At 45.2% G+C, this 20417-nt stretch overlaps 1 protein-coding gene across 5 annotated transcripts in view; it reads right to left on the bottom strand.

Moving 5' to 3' along the window:
- The window catches only part of NHSL2 (NHS like 2), a 129688-nt gene that overhangs the window by 26743 nt on the left and 82528 nt on the right, over positions 1–20417 (bottom strand). The window contains exon 1 of one of the 5 annotated variants that reach the window (XM_016130712.2): positions 17641–19110. The exons of the other annotated variants lie outside the window; for them this stretch is intronic. Coding sequence (XP_015986198.2) covers positions 17641–17671 — 31 coding nt within the window. The 5' untranslated portion in view covers positions 17672–19110. Of the gene's footprint in view, positions 1–17640; positions 19111–20417 lie in introns of those variants that run through there. 5 annotated transcript variants of the gene reach the window in all.

Here is a 20417-nt window from a genome sequence, read left to right as displayed (position 1 = left end):
ATTTCTGTTAGAGGTTAGTGGAAAAAAGATCTAATAAATTTCCCACCCAAGTTCATAGACCCCTGAAATTCTCTCCACATGGCTCTAGGAGGTCCACGGAGCCGCAGTTGAGGAGCCTGCCCTCGGGTGTCTGAGAAAAGACAATGGCTGCACTGTCAGTTGTGAAGAGAAACTGAGGGGCTGGCAGAAAGACAAGTGTGTTCTTTCTGTTTCAAGAACTGTTTATAGAAGTCACAAAGTCTGGCAGTTCCCTCTTCCTTTCTGTCCTGAGTCAGAGGCCCGGGGTGGGACCAAGGCTGTCACACTCGGTTTGAGTTTCAAGCTTACCACACACCCATCCCTAAGACTTGATTTGTGGCCATGTCCTTACCGGTAAAATCTTGGTGTGTTTTGCTCCATTTCAAAATTCGGACCTGTTTGCACACACAGATTTCCCATTAGCCTGGAAATAATCTTTCAGGGGACATTTTATTGGCTCTAAAGCATTTTCTGAGCTAATGGATGCTTCTACCCTAGCACCCCAGCCAGGCTTAGGGCTTCCGGAGATAAGGGGGGAGATCATCAACTGTGCCACGTACCTCAGAACATCAGTCAGAATTGGCACTTTTCCAAAATACCAAATGCTTTTTCCTGACTCCCTGACTTTGCCACCTGTCAGCTGAGTCCCTGCCAAGCAGGGCAGCACAGTGTTGGGTGCTATGGCCAAGGAGACAAATGGTCGGAACAGCAGTAGGCCTATGCTTTTCTAACTTGCCTCCGTTCCCATTCAAGACTCAAACAGAGCACTGCTCATAAAGAACCAGGACCCAGGTCTACTCACAACGCCTTGCTTGGGGATCCCAGCTGGCCAGGTTCCACTGCCTTCTGCTCTTCCTTAGGCCCTTATATTTACTCAGAAATCAGCAATACTTGCCTGGTGGCCATGTACTAAAAAGGCTGTAGCTTAATTTCCATAGCTAGAGGTGCGATGGTGATAGCCTTATGAATTATCGCCATTGGCTAATCAAGGGCTGGTTCAGAGTGAATCTACTTTAATTAGTCGAGGGAATAAAACAGTATGCTTTGGGGGTTCAGGCTGAGAGCTCTACATGCTGGAATGTGAAAAAGATTTATTTTTTTGACTGTAAAAGAAATATGTGTGTTCTTAGGTTGGCCGAGGCTCTCAAACATAGGAGACCGAGGACCAAAGGAGAAGTAAAAAGAACTTTGGTTAGCTAGATTGATCAAGAATATCAGAGCAAAGACCCCCATTACTAAAATCAGATATGAAAGAGGGGACATGACCATTGTCCTTACAGAAATAAAAAGGGTTATAAAAGGAATACTATGAACAATTGTATGACAATAAATTATACAACTTAGATGAAATGCATAAATTCCTAGAAAGATACAAACTATTGCAAATGACTGAAGAAGAAATTGAAACTCCAAATAAACCTATGACAACTAAAAAGATTGAATTAGTAACCCGAACTGCCCATGAATAAAAGCCAAGACATGGATAGTTTCCTTGGTAAATTCTACTGAACATTTAAGGAAGAATTAATATCAATTTTTCACAAACTCTTTCAAAATATAGAACAGGAGGTAACACTTCTCAACTCATTCTATGAGATCGGTATTATCCCGATACCAAAACTAGACAGAAACATCACAGGAAAACTACAGACCACATCTCTTATAAATATGGACACAAAAATCCTCAACAAAATACTAGCAAGCCAAATCCAGCAACAGATAAAAAGGATCATACACCAGAACCAAGTAGGATATATCTCAGGAATGCAAAGGTATTGTAGCATCTGAAAATCAGTGAATGAAAGACAGCATATAGATAGAATAAAAAACAAAAACACTATCATCTCAATAGAAACAGAAAAAGCATTTGAATTTCCTGATAAAAACACTTAACCTGAGAAATGGCTTCTATGAAAAACCTACTACAACATCACAGTGATAAAACACTAGATAGAAGCTTTCCCTCTAAGATCAGGAAAAGGACAAGGGAGTCCACTCTCACCACTTCTACTAAACACTGTACTGGAGGTACTAGCCAGAAGAATTTGACAAGATAAATAAAAGGCATTGGAAAGATTACGAAGAAAGAAGTAAACTATATTTGCTGCAGATGACATGATCTTGTATACAGCAATCCTAAGGAATCCAGTAAAAAAACCCATTAGAATTAATCAATGAGTTTGATGAGGTTGCAGGATATATAACCAACATGAAAAATTTGTATTGCTATATACTTGCAATGAACAATCTGAAAAAAATTAAGAAAACAATTCCATTTACAATATTATCGAAAGAATAAAATAATCAATTAAAGGTGGCGCAAGACTTGTACACTGAAAACTTACCAAACATGTTGAAGGAAATGAAAGATCGAAACAAATGGGGATATTCCATGTTCATAGATCAAAATACCTTATATTCTCAAGATAGTAATACTCCCCCAAACATGATCTACGGATTCAATGTAATCCTTATCAGAAAACTAGCTGGATTCTTTTGTAGAAATTGACAAACTGGTCCTAAAATTTATATGAAAATTCAAGGGGCCCAGAATGGCCAAAACACTAATGAAAAAGGACAAAGTTGGAGGAGTCACAATTCTTGATTTCAAAACTTTATACAAAACCACAGTAATCAAAATAGTGTGCTGCTAGCGTAAAGAGACATATATATCAATGGAACAGAATTTAGAGACCAGAAATAAACTCATGTGTCTGTAGCCAAGTGATTTTTGACAAGGGTGCAAAGTACATTCGATGGGAAAGAACAGTCATTTCAACAAGTGGTGCAGGGACAACTGGATTTCCACATGTAAAAGAGTGAAGTTGGAATTCATTCTCACACACAAACAAAATCAAACTCAAAGTGGATCCAAAATGGGCATGTAACAGCCAGAACTATAAAAGTTATAAAGAAATATAGATGTAAATGTTCAAAATCTTGGATTAGGCAATGGTTTCTTAGAGATGACACTATTACCACAGCGACAAAAGAAAAAAGTAGATAAACTGGAATTCATTAAAATTAAGAACTTTCATGTTGAAAATAATGCCATCAAGAAAATGTAAAGAAAGACAGCCTACAGAATGCTGGAAAATATTTGCAAAGCATATATCTGATAAGAGACTTGCATTCAGAATATATAAACATATCTTACAAATCAATAATAAAAGACAGATAACCCAATTCGAAAGTAAGAAAAGGATCTGAATAGACATTTCTCCAAAGAAGAAATACGAGTGGCCCATGAGCATACATAAAGATACTCAACATCATTAGTTATCAGAGAAATGCACATCAAATTACACCGAGATCCCACTTCACACCCACTAAGATGGCTACAATCAAAAAGTCAGACAAACGTTGATGAGGATGTGTGCAGAAACTGGTACTCTCTTACTTTGCTGGTGGGAATGTAAAATGGTGCAGCCTCTCTGGAAAATGGTCAGTTCCTCAAAATATTCAATATGGAGTTATCATAAGACCCAGCACTTCCACTCTTAGGCAGTGAAGAGAAATGAAAACACACATCCACACAAAAACTTGTGAATGTTCAGAGTTGCATTATTTACAACAGCCAAAAAGTGGAAGCAACCCAAATGTGCATCAACTCATGAATGGAAAAGCGAGTCAACAAAATGTGTGGCAGCCACATAGTACGATGTTATCGAGCCATAAAAGAGAAAGAAGCACTGCTACGTGCTGCAAAATGGATGAACCTTGAAAATATCATGCCACATGAAAGAAGCCAGTCACTAAATGCCACATAGTGAATGATTCCATTTATGCGACACGTCCAGAATAGGCAAATCCATGGCGTCAGAAAGTAGATTAGTGATTCCAGGGGCTGGGGAGGCATAGAATTTCTTTCTGGGGTGTTGGAAACATTCTAAAATTGTGGTATGGCTGCACGACGCTTTAAATATACTAAAATCTGTGGAATTGTACACTTTAAATCGGTGAATTGTATGGTATATGCGTGGTTTAGGTCTCAATAAAGCTGTTCTCAAGGGGAAAAAAAGTCTTGGTAAGTCATAAACATACCACAATATTGTACCCCAGTGTAAAAACGAAGGCCACAAACTGAGATCAGGGTAAACTGCAGAAATTCTAGTGCCTGTTAGTAGCTTCCGTAGTGACCATGCAGCAGTAGGTACGCTACCAATGAAAAGTCAACTGGTTACTGGATCGCAAAGAAATACGGTCGAGACAAGCGCCATACTCAGACCTTAGTAAGCTTTTACAGAAGTGTCTTTGTTCTAGGCACCATAGTTCAAAAGAGGACAATGGGGCTGAGAGTGGCACGTGTGGTTGGAGTTTCAAGCTTACCACACACCCACCCCAATAATCTGACCTGGATCTTCATCCTGAAGTCAGCAATCCTGGCCTTATGCGAGGATTTTACAGCCCAATCAGAAGTCCCCTGGTACCTAGAGATGTATAGGTGTTGATGCGGACCCACACGTCGCAGTTCTGTACCTTGAGTCCTCTCGAGCAGGCCTTACTTTACCTCTGCCTATTGGCTAGCCACGATCTGATGTATTTCTCTTGTCTGACAGAATTTATTTAATATTTTGACTCCAAAGATATATTCTGTTTAACCCATTTCAAAAATTTGTGATTAGAGAAAGAAATCACCCATCATTTTACCTCACCCATATGTCTACATATTTTTTATATAAGTACGATGACAATAAAGACACAATATTGTGCCTTAGTTTTTTACTTGTCAAATCATAGGAGCTTTGTGATCCTTTTTTTTAAACCTACAACCACTGTGGTGCCGAGGGAGCAGAGTCCTGGGCTCTGTCGCTTCTACAGTAATAGTTGCGAACATTTCTATCTGCAGCCACCCTAGGAGGCAGGTAGTGCTCATATTCATCCTCCATTTTGCAGATGAAGAAACAGAGACACTTGGAGGTTAGATGGTTTGTCCAAAGTCATTTGGCTAGTAACCCAGGCTGCCTGGCACCAGAATTTGTGCTCACAACTTCTTCAGTGGGTAGCAAACTTTAGGCAGTGTCAGAACTCACTGGAGGGCCAGTTAACACACATAGCTGGGCCCTGCTTCCAGAGTTTCTAGTTGAGTAGGAGATGCTGAGGCTGCTTGTGCAAGGGCCCCCTGTGGGAGGCACTGCCCTACATTGCGCAGCCTCCAACAGCCGCAGAGAGGTCTGAGATACCTGGACCCCAAACCAGGCCTTACAGTGGTCAGGAACAGGCCACCACTTGTCATCTGCCTCCTCTTGTCTTTCCCTCGATCCTCTGCCCTGGCAGGACCTCCACCAAGGAGTGCCACATCACAATGGGGTTGCCCAAAGAGAGGGCTTATTCATGCGAGATAGCTAAATGCCGTCCCATCCATTAAAAGGACTGATAAATCAGTCCCTAGCTGTCAGGCTGTTCCTGCCACTGTTGTCACTTGCCTGGTGCCTACGGCCAATTCATCTCAGAGGTTAAAAAGATTAAGTTAAGATTAACTCAGCAGACTGCCTACAGCCTTCCATGAACCCCTAAAGTGGGGAGGCTCAGGCTTGTTCTTGGTGCAAGAAACCTCCGCTCACCTCCTAAGGTGGCGGCTTGCTTGGAGAGGAAGGGCCACTTTGTGTTGCAGCAAGTAAGTCATATTTCAGTTCTTGATTTGCAGGAATGAGACCAGCCCATCTGAAAATTGATTGGTGGGCGTGGGAGGAAGAATAGATTTGTCCGTTTGACCACAAAACATATCACTTGAAAGTCTGGGCAGTTGTGCCACCGAGAAAGAGGCTGGGACCTGAAGTTGGACAGAGCTGGCTCTGTGAATCTACGCCATCACGAGCTGTGAAAGGGGCCTGGGACACAGAGCCCAGGGCAATGTTTGGGATCCTGGGAAGCATGCGAACCAGAAGCTGGCCTTTGTATGGTCCTCAGAAGTCACCTCCCGAGGAGACAAATTAGGAATGGACATCAGCTCAGAATGGTCAAGGGAGCTGGGCCTCTGAGTTCAGAACTGACGTATTCGCCTTCAAAAATCCCCCCAATGTCTGCCTATGATCTTGCCCTGCATGGAGGTCGCCTCCACCAGGCAGTCCCCTTGTAGCTGACACTGTGATGTGCCGCTCAGATCTCAGCTCAGGAACAAACAACTTACAGCATATGGCATTGTGCTGCCTGCCTCTTTCAGGATTGCCTTGTCCAGCGTCACATCTCCTTCCTGGGGTGGCTCCCTCATCGTAACTCAGGACGACGGGTGGGGGCAGTCTCAGCATCAGAGCCTTCGTCAGGATTGTGTTAGTTTACTTAATCCCCTCTGCACAGGCCACTTTCCATAGCTGTTGGTCCCAAGAGCCTCCCTAATAAACTGCTGCACACTAATCTCCCTTGGCAGAGAAGGCACAATTTGTAAATTTTAATTTCTTTCTTTTCTGCCTTCCTTTTTTATTCTTGTTACAAAAACAAAACATGTTTATCACAGCAGAAAATCAGAAAACACAAACAAACCCAAAGAGGAAAATAACACACAGAACTCTACACACCAGAGACAAGCACTTCTGACACCTCAGGTGTATCTTTCCGGAAATTTTCCTATGCCAAACAAATATGGGATCATACTGTAAATACTGCTCTGTGGTTTGCTTAAACTCTCACTCGCACGATAAATATTTTCAGCCAGCATTTTTTGGCTACACTGTGAAAATGGGGAAGTGAAGACCCAGAAGCCAGTGGACAGCCAGAGACCCTAGTCCAGCCCCTTTACATAACAGACATGTGGAAACTGAGGTCCAGAAAGAGTAAGGGCTTCCTCTCAGGCCTCATACTGAACTAGTGTGACAGGAGTTCCTCCCCAGCCACTCGAGGCCATCCAGATCACCTCCTGACCTGGCCCTGAGCCTGTCTTTCCAGATGTCTGAGTTGGTCAACTAGGTTCAAACCAGAAAAGGAGCAGGAAACAGGCTTCGCATGAAATAAATGCAAGAAAACGAGGACAGTATGTCAGTGTTCGCAGGATTGAGAGTGCAGCCCTCGATCAAGAAGCTGAGATTTCACATTTGGTGCCCAGTGGAGTCGGCGACCTTTGCACAGAGCACCCCTCATGGCAACTGTTATTCCTCCTCGGGCTCAGCACCCCAAAACCCTCCCTGCCTCCTGCCTGTTCCCAGCACAATGGCAGGAGGATTCATTCTCAACAGTCAGGGGTGAGACAATGCATTCTTAGCTAACACCCAAAGCACAAGTAACAAAAGAAAAGAAAAGAAAGAAAGAAAGAAGGAAGGAAGGAAGGAAGGAAGGAAGGAAGGAAGGAAGGAAGGAAGGAAGGAAGGAAGGAATTGGGCTTCATTAAACTTAAAAAAGTTTTGTGTTTCAAAGGACACTGGAAAAAAGTGAAAAGACAATTCACAGAACTGGGAAAATATTTGCCAGTTATACCTGATAAGGAACTCGAATGTAGAATAAAGAACTCTTACAACTCAATAATAAAAAGACAAGGAAATTCAAAATCGGGCAAAGAATCTGGATAGACGTTTTTACAAAGAAGATACGCAAATGATCAATACGCACATGAAAAGATGCTCGATGTTTTTACTCATCAGGGAAATGCAAACGAAAACCACAATGACATACCAGTCCACACTCACGAGGATGGCTAGAATCAGATAATAACAAGCTTTTGCAAGAATGTGGAGGAATTAGAACTCTTACACACTGCTGGAGGGAATGTAAAATGGTGCAGCCATGATGGAAAACACATGACCAGCAACCCCATGCATAGTTACATACCCAAGAAAATTGAAAACATGTGTACACAAAAGCTCGTACATGAACACTTATAGCAATATGTAGAAGTGATCCAAATGTCCTTCGACAGATGAATGGATAAATAAAATGTGATATATACACATAATGGAACATTATTTGGCAATAAAAAAGAATGAAGCTCTAATATAAGTTATAACATGGATGAACCTTGAAAAGCTTATGCTAAGTGAAAGAAGCCAGACATGCCCAGAATAGGTGAATTCATAGAGATGGAAAATAAACTAGTGGTTACCAATGGCTGGGGGTGGGAATCGAGGGAAGTAGGAAGTGATGGCTAATGAGTAAAGGGATTCCTCTGGACATAATGTAAACATTCGGGACTTAGACAGTGCTGGTGGTTGCACGTATTTGGGAATATACTAAGAACCATCAAATCACATGCTTTAAATGGGTGAACTGTATAGCATGCGAATCCTACCTCAATAAATCTGTTAATGAAGAACACGGTAAATCCCATCGTGTTGCTCCCCAGCACATCTTCCCATTGCTTGTCATCACACTAGACTAAAATGCGTCCTCGCTGTGAGCTGGCCTCCAGGCCCTCTGGTGTCATTGCCTACCAGTCTCCTCACGCGCTCTGCCCCGGTCACAGCAGCCTTCTTGCTGCCTCTCAAACATGAAGACCTTTGCACTGGCTATTCGCTCTGCCCGGAGCTATCTCCCACCCGACGGTCATGTTTTGCTTCCTTCTCCCATTTGGGTCTCTGCTCACGTATCACCTCCTCAGGTAGACCTACTCTGATCCTAGCTGTCCTGGGATCAGGACACACCTCTGCTTGCTTTTCTTCCCAGTGCGTCACCATTTGAAACTTTTCTGGTTGATTGATTTCACCGCTTACTGTCTATTTGCCCTACACTGAACCATAAACTCCCTGAGGCCAGGGGCTTTGACTTAGTCACCAGCATATGCACAGAGCCTAGAACACAGTAGGTGCTCAGTAAATGCATGTTTAGTGAGTAAACAGCTGAATCTCACTTCGGCCAACTGTCTTTGCAAATATCCACTCCCGATTTGGAGGAGGACTGAGCGCGAGTGTGCAGAGGGTTGGCACAGCCCCACCCCTGTGCTAACTTGCTCTCTTGGAACTGCTACCCTAGGCCCAGCACCCTAGCTTCAGTGGGCGCTGGTTGCCTGCTGACTTCCATCTTTTCCAGTGGTCAGGAGCTCCTTGAGGGGAGGGGCCATGGGCATCACTCCTGGTATTAAGGCTGAAAGCTTGAAGACCCAGTACCACTTCCCCCACAAGCGTGTCTGCCTGTCTTCTCAAATGGGTATGCGCCTGAGGGTGGACAGGGCTTCTCAATCATGCCTGCACTTTAGAACCATCTGGGGGACTTAAAATACTAATACCTGGGCTCTACCCACAAGGATTTTTATTTACATGCTCTGAAGTAGGACTCCAGCATGTGCTGTTTTCAAAAGCTCTCCAGATGATTCTTTCTTAAAACCTTTCATTGAGTTCCCATTATGTGCCAGACATTAGGTAAGCCCTGTACATACATTATCTCTAATTCCTACGACAAACTTCCATTTAAAAAACGTGAGAGGCTCTGTAAATTTCCCAGGCTCACAGGTAGTAAACAATACTCTTGCACTTAAATTCCAGTCTCTCTGACAATTTCTCCAACCCAGTCTGCAGAAACAGATATGATTTCTTAATCACATATCCCCAGGGGGCAATGGGTTTCTAACACTGAGCCAGTTGAGAGAGTCATAAAGCAGTTTTCTGGGTGCTTCTTCTGGCCCAGTAAGCCATGAGGAATGAGAACCTTTGTGGTCCTTAATCCCTCTGAGAGTCTCTGTTTTAGCTTCTATGAAATGGGAAAGAGCATCTGTCTCACAGTGAGCATTGAATAAGAATGGAGATGTCCAATTGATGGCAAATTGTACTCCTTTACTCAAATCTGCACAAGACCTCGCACATGCGCGTGCGTGTGCGCGTGTGTGTGTTGCAGGGGGCAGATGGCGTAATGTCTTCACTGGGTCTCCTGAGTACAGATGGACTGATGCCCCTCTGTGCTCCACAGTAACTGGGGTGCATCCCACTGGTGTTCCTCAAGTCAGGCTCTTCCTTAGGCTCTTGTTTAGCAGGGCCTCGGCCAATGCCGCCAACTGCGTAACACCAGGAACCTGGCTTGTAAGAGGGTGATGCTAACAGTAGTGTATTTGAGGTTAGAAAGAAAAGAGGCAAAGGGTTTCAGTGCTATTTATTTAATAGTAACTGGCCATGTCAAAAGAAGCAATGAATTTTGCTATATATTAAGAAAAGCCCAGAACTTGGCACACAATGGCTCAACTTAGGGGGATGAAGAAGCCTGCTTTTCCTAGAGGGCCCAAGATACATCAGAGCAGCCTCCTAAATTCTATGACTGCCAAGGTTCAGTGTATTGCCCACATCTGAAGGGCAGGAAGCAGAAAACTCTGCTGGGGCTGGTCCCTCCCTTTCTGATCCTTGGAGTATCAGGGATTCTCACCCCTTCCTCTGCTATCTGCAGCCACTGAACTCCTCTGCTTCCCACTTCGAGGGCCAGCTTGTTCTGTCTGCGGCACTTGGCACCCCTCCACCAGCCGCCCCGCATCTTGCCTGGGTCAGCCTGTACCGGTACTCGTCTTGCTGCAAGGTTTCTCCACCACTCCTCCCCGGACTGCTTGACAGCCAAAAGCAAGTGTAATATGTCTATACTCTACTCAGAGCTTGGCACAGACCATGTGCTCAATAAAGCATTTTAAGTTGAATGAATGAATGACAGCATAATACAATAGCCTGGTTTCATGTTTCAGCTTTATAGTCCTTTGACTTTGCAGGAAAGGCCACAAGTGGAGCCTAAGATTCCCACCCCAGCTGTGCACTTATTGTGTGACCTTGGAGAAGTCACTCCACCAGCCTTAGACTCAGTCTGCTGATTTGCAAATTTGAGATGACTGTCATGCCTGGCAGAGTTGTTGGGAGGATTGAATGCAAGCGTGTCAAGGACTTAGCTTAGTGTCCAGGACGTAGCAAAGACCCAATCAAGAGCGGCTACTGTTATTTCTCACAGTCTCTGCCCAGTGAGCTTCCTTTCCCACGTGTCCTCTATGACTTCAGCGTGCATCGCCACAGGCAGGTCCCCTGAGAGCAGCCTGCAGCCACCCTGCACGAGCCCACCCAGGCAGGACAGGCCAGTCCTCAGCTGACCCTCATCATCCTTCTCTGGGCATCACCAGGGAATGGGAACAAGGTCTCACAATTAAAAACTCTCAGTCCCAAAACATTGCACATAACCTCCTCGGCCAAGTTATTTTCCTAATCCCGGTTGCCATAACAACATGACTTAATGAAGGAGCTATTTTTTTCTTAAAATAATTCGACCCGTTTCCATATGAACAGAGGTTTATTTTGGTTCCACACTCAGCAAGGGCTTGGTAGCCAGCACCTGGCAGCAGCTTCTGCACCTCGGAAGGAACTTGGATTTCCAGGGGGCCATTTGAGAGATGACATGGGAATCGCGGAGGCTGCGTGTACTGAGGAGGCCATGCCTTCAGTGAGGGGAGCAACCAACAGAGCACGGGTACCTCAGAAGTTCCTCCTTGAGGTTTCTGGGGTGGTAGGATGAAGGGGACCAGCCTGCTCAGCATCTCGACCAAAGTCCGAGGCCCTATATAGATAAACTCCCTGTCACGGGAGCACAGGCTTGGAGGGAGTCCCGGGGCGGGGCCTCTGTGTGGGGCGGCTTGCGGGAACAGGCGTTAGCAGCAGGCTGAGCTGCACAATGTGTCTAGTACGTGATTCACCCTGCGCCTAAGCTATCTGTTTGTGGCAAGATTCCTTTACAACTTTCCTTATTCGACAAACATGGCCAGCTAGGCGTCTGGTGCTGTGCAGGGGCCCTGGGGTGACCCCCACAATACGCAATAGCCCTGCGCTTCCCAGAGAGCACCAGTCTGGCGATGAGCCAGGTTGCCCTCAGAGACCGAGGCTGGCCGCCCTTCTGTAAATTTTTGTCACACAGTCACTTGGGGTCTAGTTGAAATGCAGGTGTGAATCAGTAGGTGCAGAGGGGGTACGCGAGCCAGGATTCTGTATTCTTGACTGACTGCCAGGCACTGCTGTTGCTGCTGGTCCTCATATCGGTGGTTGATGAAGAAAATACACCAGGACCAGATGAAGATTGAATGAATTAATATTTGCAAAGTGTCTAATGCCAGTAGATGCCAAAAAATTAGCTCATTCATTCAACACATATTTATTGGGTCCTTTCTGTGTACCAGGCACGTAAGCATTGGGGGTACAGTGGTGACCAGGGCAGGCACAGTCCTTGCCCTCATGGATTTTGCATTGGTGAGACAGAATCATCCATGTGAGTGGAGGGCGGGCCAGAGAGCATGCGTGGCAGGAGCAATGGCCAATGCAAAGGCCCTGGGCTAGGAAAGAACAGCTGAAAGGAACCGACGGCTCTGGAGGACAGTGGGGGGCGGGGAAGGGCAGTAAGAGAAAATGTCCGAGGGTGGGTGAGAGACAGATTACTTTAGGCTGTAGCAGGTGGCCGTCAGGCGTTTGGGTTGGATTGCCATCGCAACAGAAAGTGACTGGAGGGTTAATGGTTTGGGGTGTTGACAGGGTGCGGTGTGACGGGACTGCTCTCATGCAATGCTGGGCTCCGTGCCTGCCTCTTCCCCACCTGGCCTCCATCTCCCCAAGTTTTCAGGACCTGAAAGCCTAGCTAATGTGCGGGCGGCCCGGTCTGTGTGCTTGGCAAATGCTCCTCTGGCTTGCATGGCTCTGGAGCAGACTGCATAAAGTAAAGTCTTGCTCTATCATTTACTAGCTGTGCGACCCAGGAGAGCCATGTCACTTCCATGAGCCTCAGTGTCCTCATCTGTAAAAAGGTGTAGGACCACCATCTACTTCCTTGAGCACTTTGACAATCCAATGACTGACCACGGGAAAAGCCTGGCACAGAGCAAGTACACCCTGGAGCTTAGTCATCCTCATGGCTGTGTAGGTGTCAGCATGAAAGCTGGGGACCCCTCGTCTGTGCTGTGTAGTTGTTTCCACCTCCTTTGAGGAATCTCCAGAACCTGTCGATCTGACCTCCTAAATCTTCCTTGAACACATTTCTTCCTCCACTCAAATCAAAGCCCCAGTGCTTCTCAGCTCAACAATTCCAAGAACCTCCTGCCTGTCCTTTCTGCCTCGGATCTTGCCCTCCACGGGGCCACTAGAGTGTCCTTCTAGTCACAGAAGTCAAATCAGCTCATGCCTCTGCTTCAAAACCTCCAAGATAAAATACCAGTTAGTTCCTCAAGCCTAGCTGACGAGGCTTCCTCAGTCCGGCCTTGACCCCTCTCTGCTTCACGCGTGCTACTGCCTTCAGAAGCAGCCCTCCCCGGCACTGACTGCGTGTGCTCACGGGCCGCTCTCCCTCATCCCCGCCCTGCTCTCCACCCGAGACATCCGTCTGTCCCACTACCACCTCGGTAGAGCTCCCCCAGCTTTTCCTGACCACACTTGTTGCTCCACAGGACTCTGTCTTTTCTCTCTGTTGGTGGACACGGCTCTGACGTGTGTTGGTTGGCGAGTCCAAGTCCCACATTAGGAACAGAGCCATGACACCATCCAGCTTCACTGAGTCAAGTGTTCACGACATTACAGAGCCCAGGCTAAGAAAGGAACAGGCTTCATGGGCCTGAGGTGAACCGGGGAGCCTCGTGCCCACCCACAAGGGGTCAGCACTCCTCACTTTTAGCTGATGTGCCCATTGTGCTCAGACATTAGGATTTTTTAAGTGAACTGTTTTCCACAGTGGCTGCACAGATTTACATCCCCACCGGCAGCGCATGAGGGCACCTTTTTCCCACAACCTCTCCAACACTTGTTATTACTTGTCTTGCTGATAACAGCTATTCTAACAGGTGTTGGATGATATCTCATCATGCTTTTGATTTGCATTTCCCTAATAGCTAGCAATGTTGAGCATCTTTTCATATATTTGGTGGCCATTTGTATGTCCTTTAGGGAGAAGTGTCTGTTCAGGTCCTCTGCCCATGTTTTAAATTGGGTTGCTTATTTTTGTTTGTTTGTTGAGTTGTATGAGTTCTTTGTATATTTTTGATATGGACCCTTATTGGAGGCATTACTTGCAAATATATTCTCCCATCCGGATGGTTCCCTCTTTGTTGTCTTCATGGTTTCTCTTGCTGTACATAAACTTTATTTATTAAACAATGTCACTCCAATAAATTTAATAAAATTTTAAAAAGTGAACTGGCAACTAACAAATTATTGTTTTTAAACTATGTACAACAACAACAGAAAATGGCTTCAGGCCACTCTTGGTCCTTTGGCCTATCATTTTACAAACTCTGTACCTGTTATTTGTAGAATAAATGAATAAATGAACAAATGAATGAATGAATGAACGAACGATTTTTTTGGTTTTCAGCTACTCTATATTTCAAAGTTTGGGGAGAATTTATGCTTAATCAGTTCTGCTGCTATTTGGTTTCCTTTTTTGACATAGACACGAAAGTCAAAACCAAAACTCAACTTTTTACATTTCTCTCTTTAAAAAGGAAGCGTAATCTCCTTTACTTGGCAGCTCGAGCAGTATCATTTCCTGGGCAGCCCACAGGCCCTGTGAGGAGGGCACTAACCTCAATTGTGACATCCCTTCTTTGAGATGTGGGTCACCCTAGAAGGAAGGAAGGTACACAGTAGCCACAAAGGCTGTTTCTACAGTGGTTGCTTTATTTAGCTTGGTAACCCCTTCAAAACAGACTGCAGAGGAAGGCAACAGTTCGGCTCCCTCCAGCTTCCCCCACCCCATCCCACCCAGCTTAGCCCCAAATGGGAGAGCATGGACGATACTGAGGACTCTGAATTGCAGGCATCAAAGACTCAAATTCCTCTCAGGCCCTGGCTCCCTATGTGCAGGAATCCTAAGCTGTGGGCTGCAGGATGGGACTTGCTCCAAGGCCTCCAGGCAGGTGGCCAGTTGCACATGAGCTGCCTTACCCTCCCATTCGGGACCAAGGCACTCTTTCCCCCAGCTGCCAGGGATGTTGCTGATGACTGACGGTTGCGTTCCTCTCCAAGGTAACATGCTTTCCCAGGGGGGTGGCCTGCATCCAAAGACTAAGTCAATAGACGGGGGGGGGTGGGGGCAGGGTGACTGAGGTAGAAAGGTCCAGCCTCAGTTAGGACCATCTGAAGGAGCATCCCGGCTCAGAGCTCCCCGTGGGACAGGCTGAGGTCTCCAGAGCAACTATACTGAAGTTCAGCTCTTGCTTTTGACCAATCCTGCTTCCCTTACTCCAACACAGGTGCTGTTCTAGAGGGAAGTCCCCCGACAAACCCACATGCAAATCTCCATTGCAGATCGGTCTCCCAGAGAAGCCAGCATACGGCAGTCCCTTGCCTCTGTCTCTTTTGTCTCACTGCCCTTTCTCCCTCGATGACTGCAATTCCTTCAAACACTTCCATGGCCGTCTCAAAGGACGACCTCAAAATCTTTCCTTGCCATTGCCGCTCTTCCCAGTCTGCCCACTTGCACTTCCCAGAGCTGGATGAACAACTTCACCTGGATGTCCATTTTTTTTTAGTCCAAAATTTAAGATATTTTAAGTAGAACTCTCTCCCGCTACCCTAATCAGCCTTTTCTCCTTACTTCTCTATTTCTATTAATGCCAGCACTATCACTGGAATCCCAGGCTGGAAACCTCAGCATCATCTTGGGCAACCTCCTCCCTAAAAACCTTTAGCACCCCCTCGGTACCTACAGAGCACAAGTCCATGCTGCCTGTCCTTGAACTTCAGCCATTCCTTATTGATCCCAACTCTCTAATCTAGGAATTTTTAACATATTTATGGCTTGGACTCCTTTGGCAGTCTGATGACACCTTGGGCCCCTTCTTAAAATGTTTCTATAAGCATAATATAAGATACATAGGATTGCGAAGGAAGTCAATGATATTTTAAGACAGTCGTTAATAGATATGTTTTAAGATTTGTGATAGAGTAGCATAAGTTTCACTATTAGCACATTAAGTTGCATGATCTAGTGGCGGGTCCAGCAACTACCATAATTGGAAGTGGTCACGAGTATTAATGATATTTCAAGGTGTCTGCAGCAACAGTAAGGAAGGCCCATCCCAGCTCTCTCTGCCATGGAACTTGAGTTTGTATCGGTAAATCATTTCTGGGTAGGGGCTGCCACAAGACATCTTGCTTCTTGCCTCCTTTGGTTTCTATGAACCAGTCTAGTCTCCAAAAAACACCTGGTCCCCATTTCCCAGGCAAAACTGCTCCAAGAAATGCCTGTAGTCGTGATTGGTGGAGGAGTGGCTGCTTCTGTTAGTATTCTGTATTCTGATGAAAGAGATTTGTCAGTTGCTTATTGCAAAAATAATATTCTGACTTTGAAATTATATCTCTTAAGAATAATGAATACTTACATAGAGCTACTTATTATAGCACTTCACACATTAGAAAGCACTTTACATATCAGGCTGGACCACACACAACTTCTGGCATTCAGCTATTTAGGGACAATTTCATAGGGTTGAACCTAATACATTTTCTCATTTATTCCTTAGCACAATTCCAGATACGTATATTTAGCTCCATTTGACACACAGTACTAAATCTTGGAGGGGAGAAATGACTTGTGACTAAGGTTACAATAGATAAGAAGTTGCAACATTGAGACTTTAACCCAACCGCCGTGCTTTTGATTCTTGATGATTCTTGACGTAGGATAATTCAGCCCAGAAGACCGTAAATGCAAGAATGTGAGGGGAGGGGAGGCAATGAGAACGTTCTCCCAGCAAGAACCCCTGTGTTGGCTGTACTTATCACGTTTTCTTAGTGGAGACTGGTGAGAGCCTAGGCGCCTGGAGTAGCAGGCACTGGGAGTGATGTGACAAATTTCAGTGCTATGGCTTTCAGAGCAAGTGGCACAGCAAAGACATTAAGGCATGTTAATATACTCATCATCCATCTGTGCATCCATCTATCCATCTGTCCATCCATCCATCCATCTACCCACTCATCCATCTAAGAGAACTCTACTGGGTTTCTCCCATGTATGTGCCAAGCTCTGCACTAGGTGGTAAGTTAACAAAGAAGAATCTTAATCGGCAGGGCTTCCACCCTTTGGCCAGCTGGGGGAAGAGGCTGGAGTGGTGGAAGCTGGGGTGAGACCTCTGCGTGCATATGGGATTTTGATTTGCCGTGAGGCTGTGGAGTATTCCTGATCCTTTTCCTCTGGCCCAGGCCTGACTTGTTGGGAGGCCCTAGCTTATGTGACCAGGCAGAAAGCAGCTGGCTTTTGCATGGTGCTCCAGGAGTCAGATACCCCTGAGAATTTCAAAGCCAGCTGCAGTGAGGTAAAAGAGGAATGCAACAGGAAACTGGGAGGTGGAGCTGATGAGGAAGAGCTCACTCCCAGGCTGCCACAGCCTTCTGTACCTGACTCTACTCTGAGACCTTGGCCCAGCCCACCACCCTGGGCTTGGTAGTTGTGGCTGGCCAGTGGGGGAAAGGTAGGCTAGGGTAAGGCTGATTTGGAAATCAGTCTGCAGTGGGCACGAGGCCACTACCTTTGCCCAGGGACAGCACGCTGCCCTGCGGGGTATAATCACATTTCTGAGCTTTCTGCCTACCCAGGGGCAAGCCCTCAAGCCTGCGGAGTCTAAATGCTTCCCAAACTTGGTCTGGTTTTCCTGTCCCTGGTGCTCTCCGGCCACCTTCCTCTCTGCACCGCCAGCACCCATCCCGGCACCAACTCCCACCATCGAGTCCCAGTGCGAGTCCCTACACAGTATGCGACTGTGCCCAAGCTCACCATTCCAGGCTCCGTGCGGTGCTGCCGCCATGCTTGTCACCACTGCCGCCAGGGACCACAGCAGCTCTGGGGCTGCTGGGCTAAGATCTCACAGTTGAGTAAGCCACAGTGTGGGTTCCTCCCACCACACCCTCCCCAGGGCTTTCCCCAGAGCCACATTGCCACACCGCTCTGCTTTTGAAAAAAAGGAAGCGGACATTGGGTTTTCAGTACAACCAGAGGTACAGCGAGAGGCTGTGAACAGAGGCACCTCTAGAGGCAAAAAAACAAGGAACCAGGGACAGGCACCAGATATTCGCCTCCTGAGCACTCAGGGCTCTTATTTCTGTGGGCAGCAGAGCTAGAGTTCACGAGGGTACAGGAGTAGGGTCTTTTGCGCTGGGCCAGTATGCAGTGAGTTTATAGGGATCCAGGTATTGAGGTCCCGAGGGGCCCCAGGATCTGCCCCAATTGTTGAAGCTGAGGTTTTTGTCCTTCTAATTTCTTCCTACCCACCAAAGAGACACACAGCTCGGGTGACATTGTGGACCTCTGCGTGCTAAAACTCAATAGAGTAGCCACCAGCTGCGTGTGGCTCTTAAGCAATTCGAAATCAGCTAGTCTTCATTTAAATGTGTTATAAGAGGAAAGTGCACACTGAATTTTAAAGACTTAATGTAAAAAAATGTAAAATGTCTCAATCATTTTTAATGTTGATTCTATGTTGAAATAATATTTTTGAAATATTAGATTAAATTGAATGTTATTAAAATTAATTTCACTTTTTTTTTTACTTTTAAATGTGGCCAATGGAAATGAGGGACACTGGTACGGAAATTGGCAAATGAGTGAATGAAATAAAATGGTCCAAAACAAACTTATGTGTACCTGGGCATTTAGAGTATAATAAAGGTGGCATTTCAAATCGGTAAGGGGGAAATGCGGCTATTACTAGAATCTTCAAATTTCCATAGGTGCCTTGCATTTGTGGTTTGCATTGTACTCCTATTAAATAGTCCTGTGCTGGACTTTTGATTTCACTTAAATTTCCATCAACAGGGATGGGTTCCACACAGCACAGGGCATCCATACGATGGGATGCCAACCATTAAGGCGAGGCAGCCATTAAGAAGAATGAAGCAGGTTTCTATGAATAGAAATGGGAAAACTTCAGAGAGTGATTGTTAAGCTTAAGAAAAAAATAAGCGACAAGAACTGAGCCAACATGTATAGCGTGATCTCATTTGTGCGTACAGAAAGCACATGTATGTTTCTATACACACAGAACAAGTCTACAAAAACACACAAGTAACTGCTACCTTTGATGGCTTCTGGGGTGTGATGAGGGCTTAGAGAGGGAGTGGGAAGGGCTCTGAGTAGCACTTTTCATTCTAAAGCCTTCAATACTATTTGACGTTTTAACAAGAGATGTGATACTTTTACAATACTAAAGCTATTACATACATTTATATTTTATACATTGGAATGTAATTTATTATAATAGTTTATATAATAGTATAAAAGTATTAATATTTTCAATAAAACATCAGTGTTTCTTTTATTCTTTTCATAGTTTTATTTCTACTTGTGTTGGCTCCTGTTCGGTTTGAACTTGAAGCTTGGGCATCTCCTGCTAACACCGTCTTCCCATGGAAGAGGAAGGTGCCATGCTGGATTCATGTTCAGCCACAGATACCACTATCTAAGAGAAAGCCTACTTAGTGGAAATGCACTGCACCATTTCTCCCGGGCAATTGTGCCACATTCACGTTCAGATAAGACAGCTCAAGATAAGAAAGAGAAAAAAGTACAACTTAGGAAAATGCACGTGTAATTTTTTCTTTCCTAGCTCAGGAATGAGTGGAGGCAGGGTCAAAGTGGTGGGCTTTGGAGAGAAGGCTTCGTCCAAGTTTGGGAAACCAATTTAATTTGCCATCTGCAGTTAAAAATCACTAAGAGGGCCAAGTGGTTTGAAAAGACAGCTATAGAAATTGGAGAGGGGAGGAAAGCTTTTGGGAAACAGGTAGAAGAAAAGATTTGTTTGCTCCAGGGCAGATGGGAATCTCAGTCCTTAGAGTGCCAGCCAATTGTCAGGCAGACAATAACTTCTGAAGGGCAGGACTCAAGGACCAGGAGATGAAAGCCCTGCTCAAGTGTGTGGAGGGGACAAGTGGTGTGGGAAAATACCAAATTTTCTTTTAACAATCATTCTCAAAGCAAATGGGATAGATTGCTTCAATTAAAAAAAAAGGCCTCGAATGTCTATTGGAACATTTTTATTTTTCGTGGAGAGACCTGCCCATCTCCCACCGAAAAAAATTAAGAACTTGGCAGCACGGTAAGTAGCAAAAGTACTATACCTGGGAGTCAGAACAGGGCTCTGGTCCTGATTTTCAAAATATTACAACAAGTAGTTGGTGTGAGTTTTTCTTTGAAAACTATATAGTTAACTATTGTTATGGAACTCGACCTAGTCTTTGGTACTTCCTGTCTCCCCCTTCCCCTTTCAGACCCTCTTCCAGTGTCTCAGAACAATGCTGAATGAAAGATTTGAAAGGCATCCAATTTAAAGAACATATACTGGCCCCCGAGGGACCACCTCGATAGAAGAATTTTTCAGCATGCTAAGTTAATGGAAACTAAGCCAGAATGCCAGATATTTGGCTTTATCATTTACACGAAAGCCAAATTGTGAATATTAGATGCTTATTTAGGAGTGAGCTGATGTCTATATTTAAGGACCAGAATCACATCGCTCCACTGAAAGGACGGCTTGCTGGCTCCAGCGGTCCATGTCC

This window comes from Rousettus aegyptiacus, unplaced genomic scaffold (assembly GCF_014176215.1).
Source record: "Rousettus aegyptiacus isolate mRouAeg1 unplaced genomic scaffold, mRouAeg1.p scaffold_m13_p_9, whole genome shotgun sequence".
Lineage (NCBI taxonomy): Eukaryota > Metazoa > Chordata > Mammalia > Chiroptera > Pteropodidae > Rousettus > Rousettus aegyptiacus.
The sequence above is the reverse complement of the archived record's forward strand: the minus strand, read 5'-3'. Positions and strand labels throughout refer to the sequence as shown.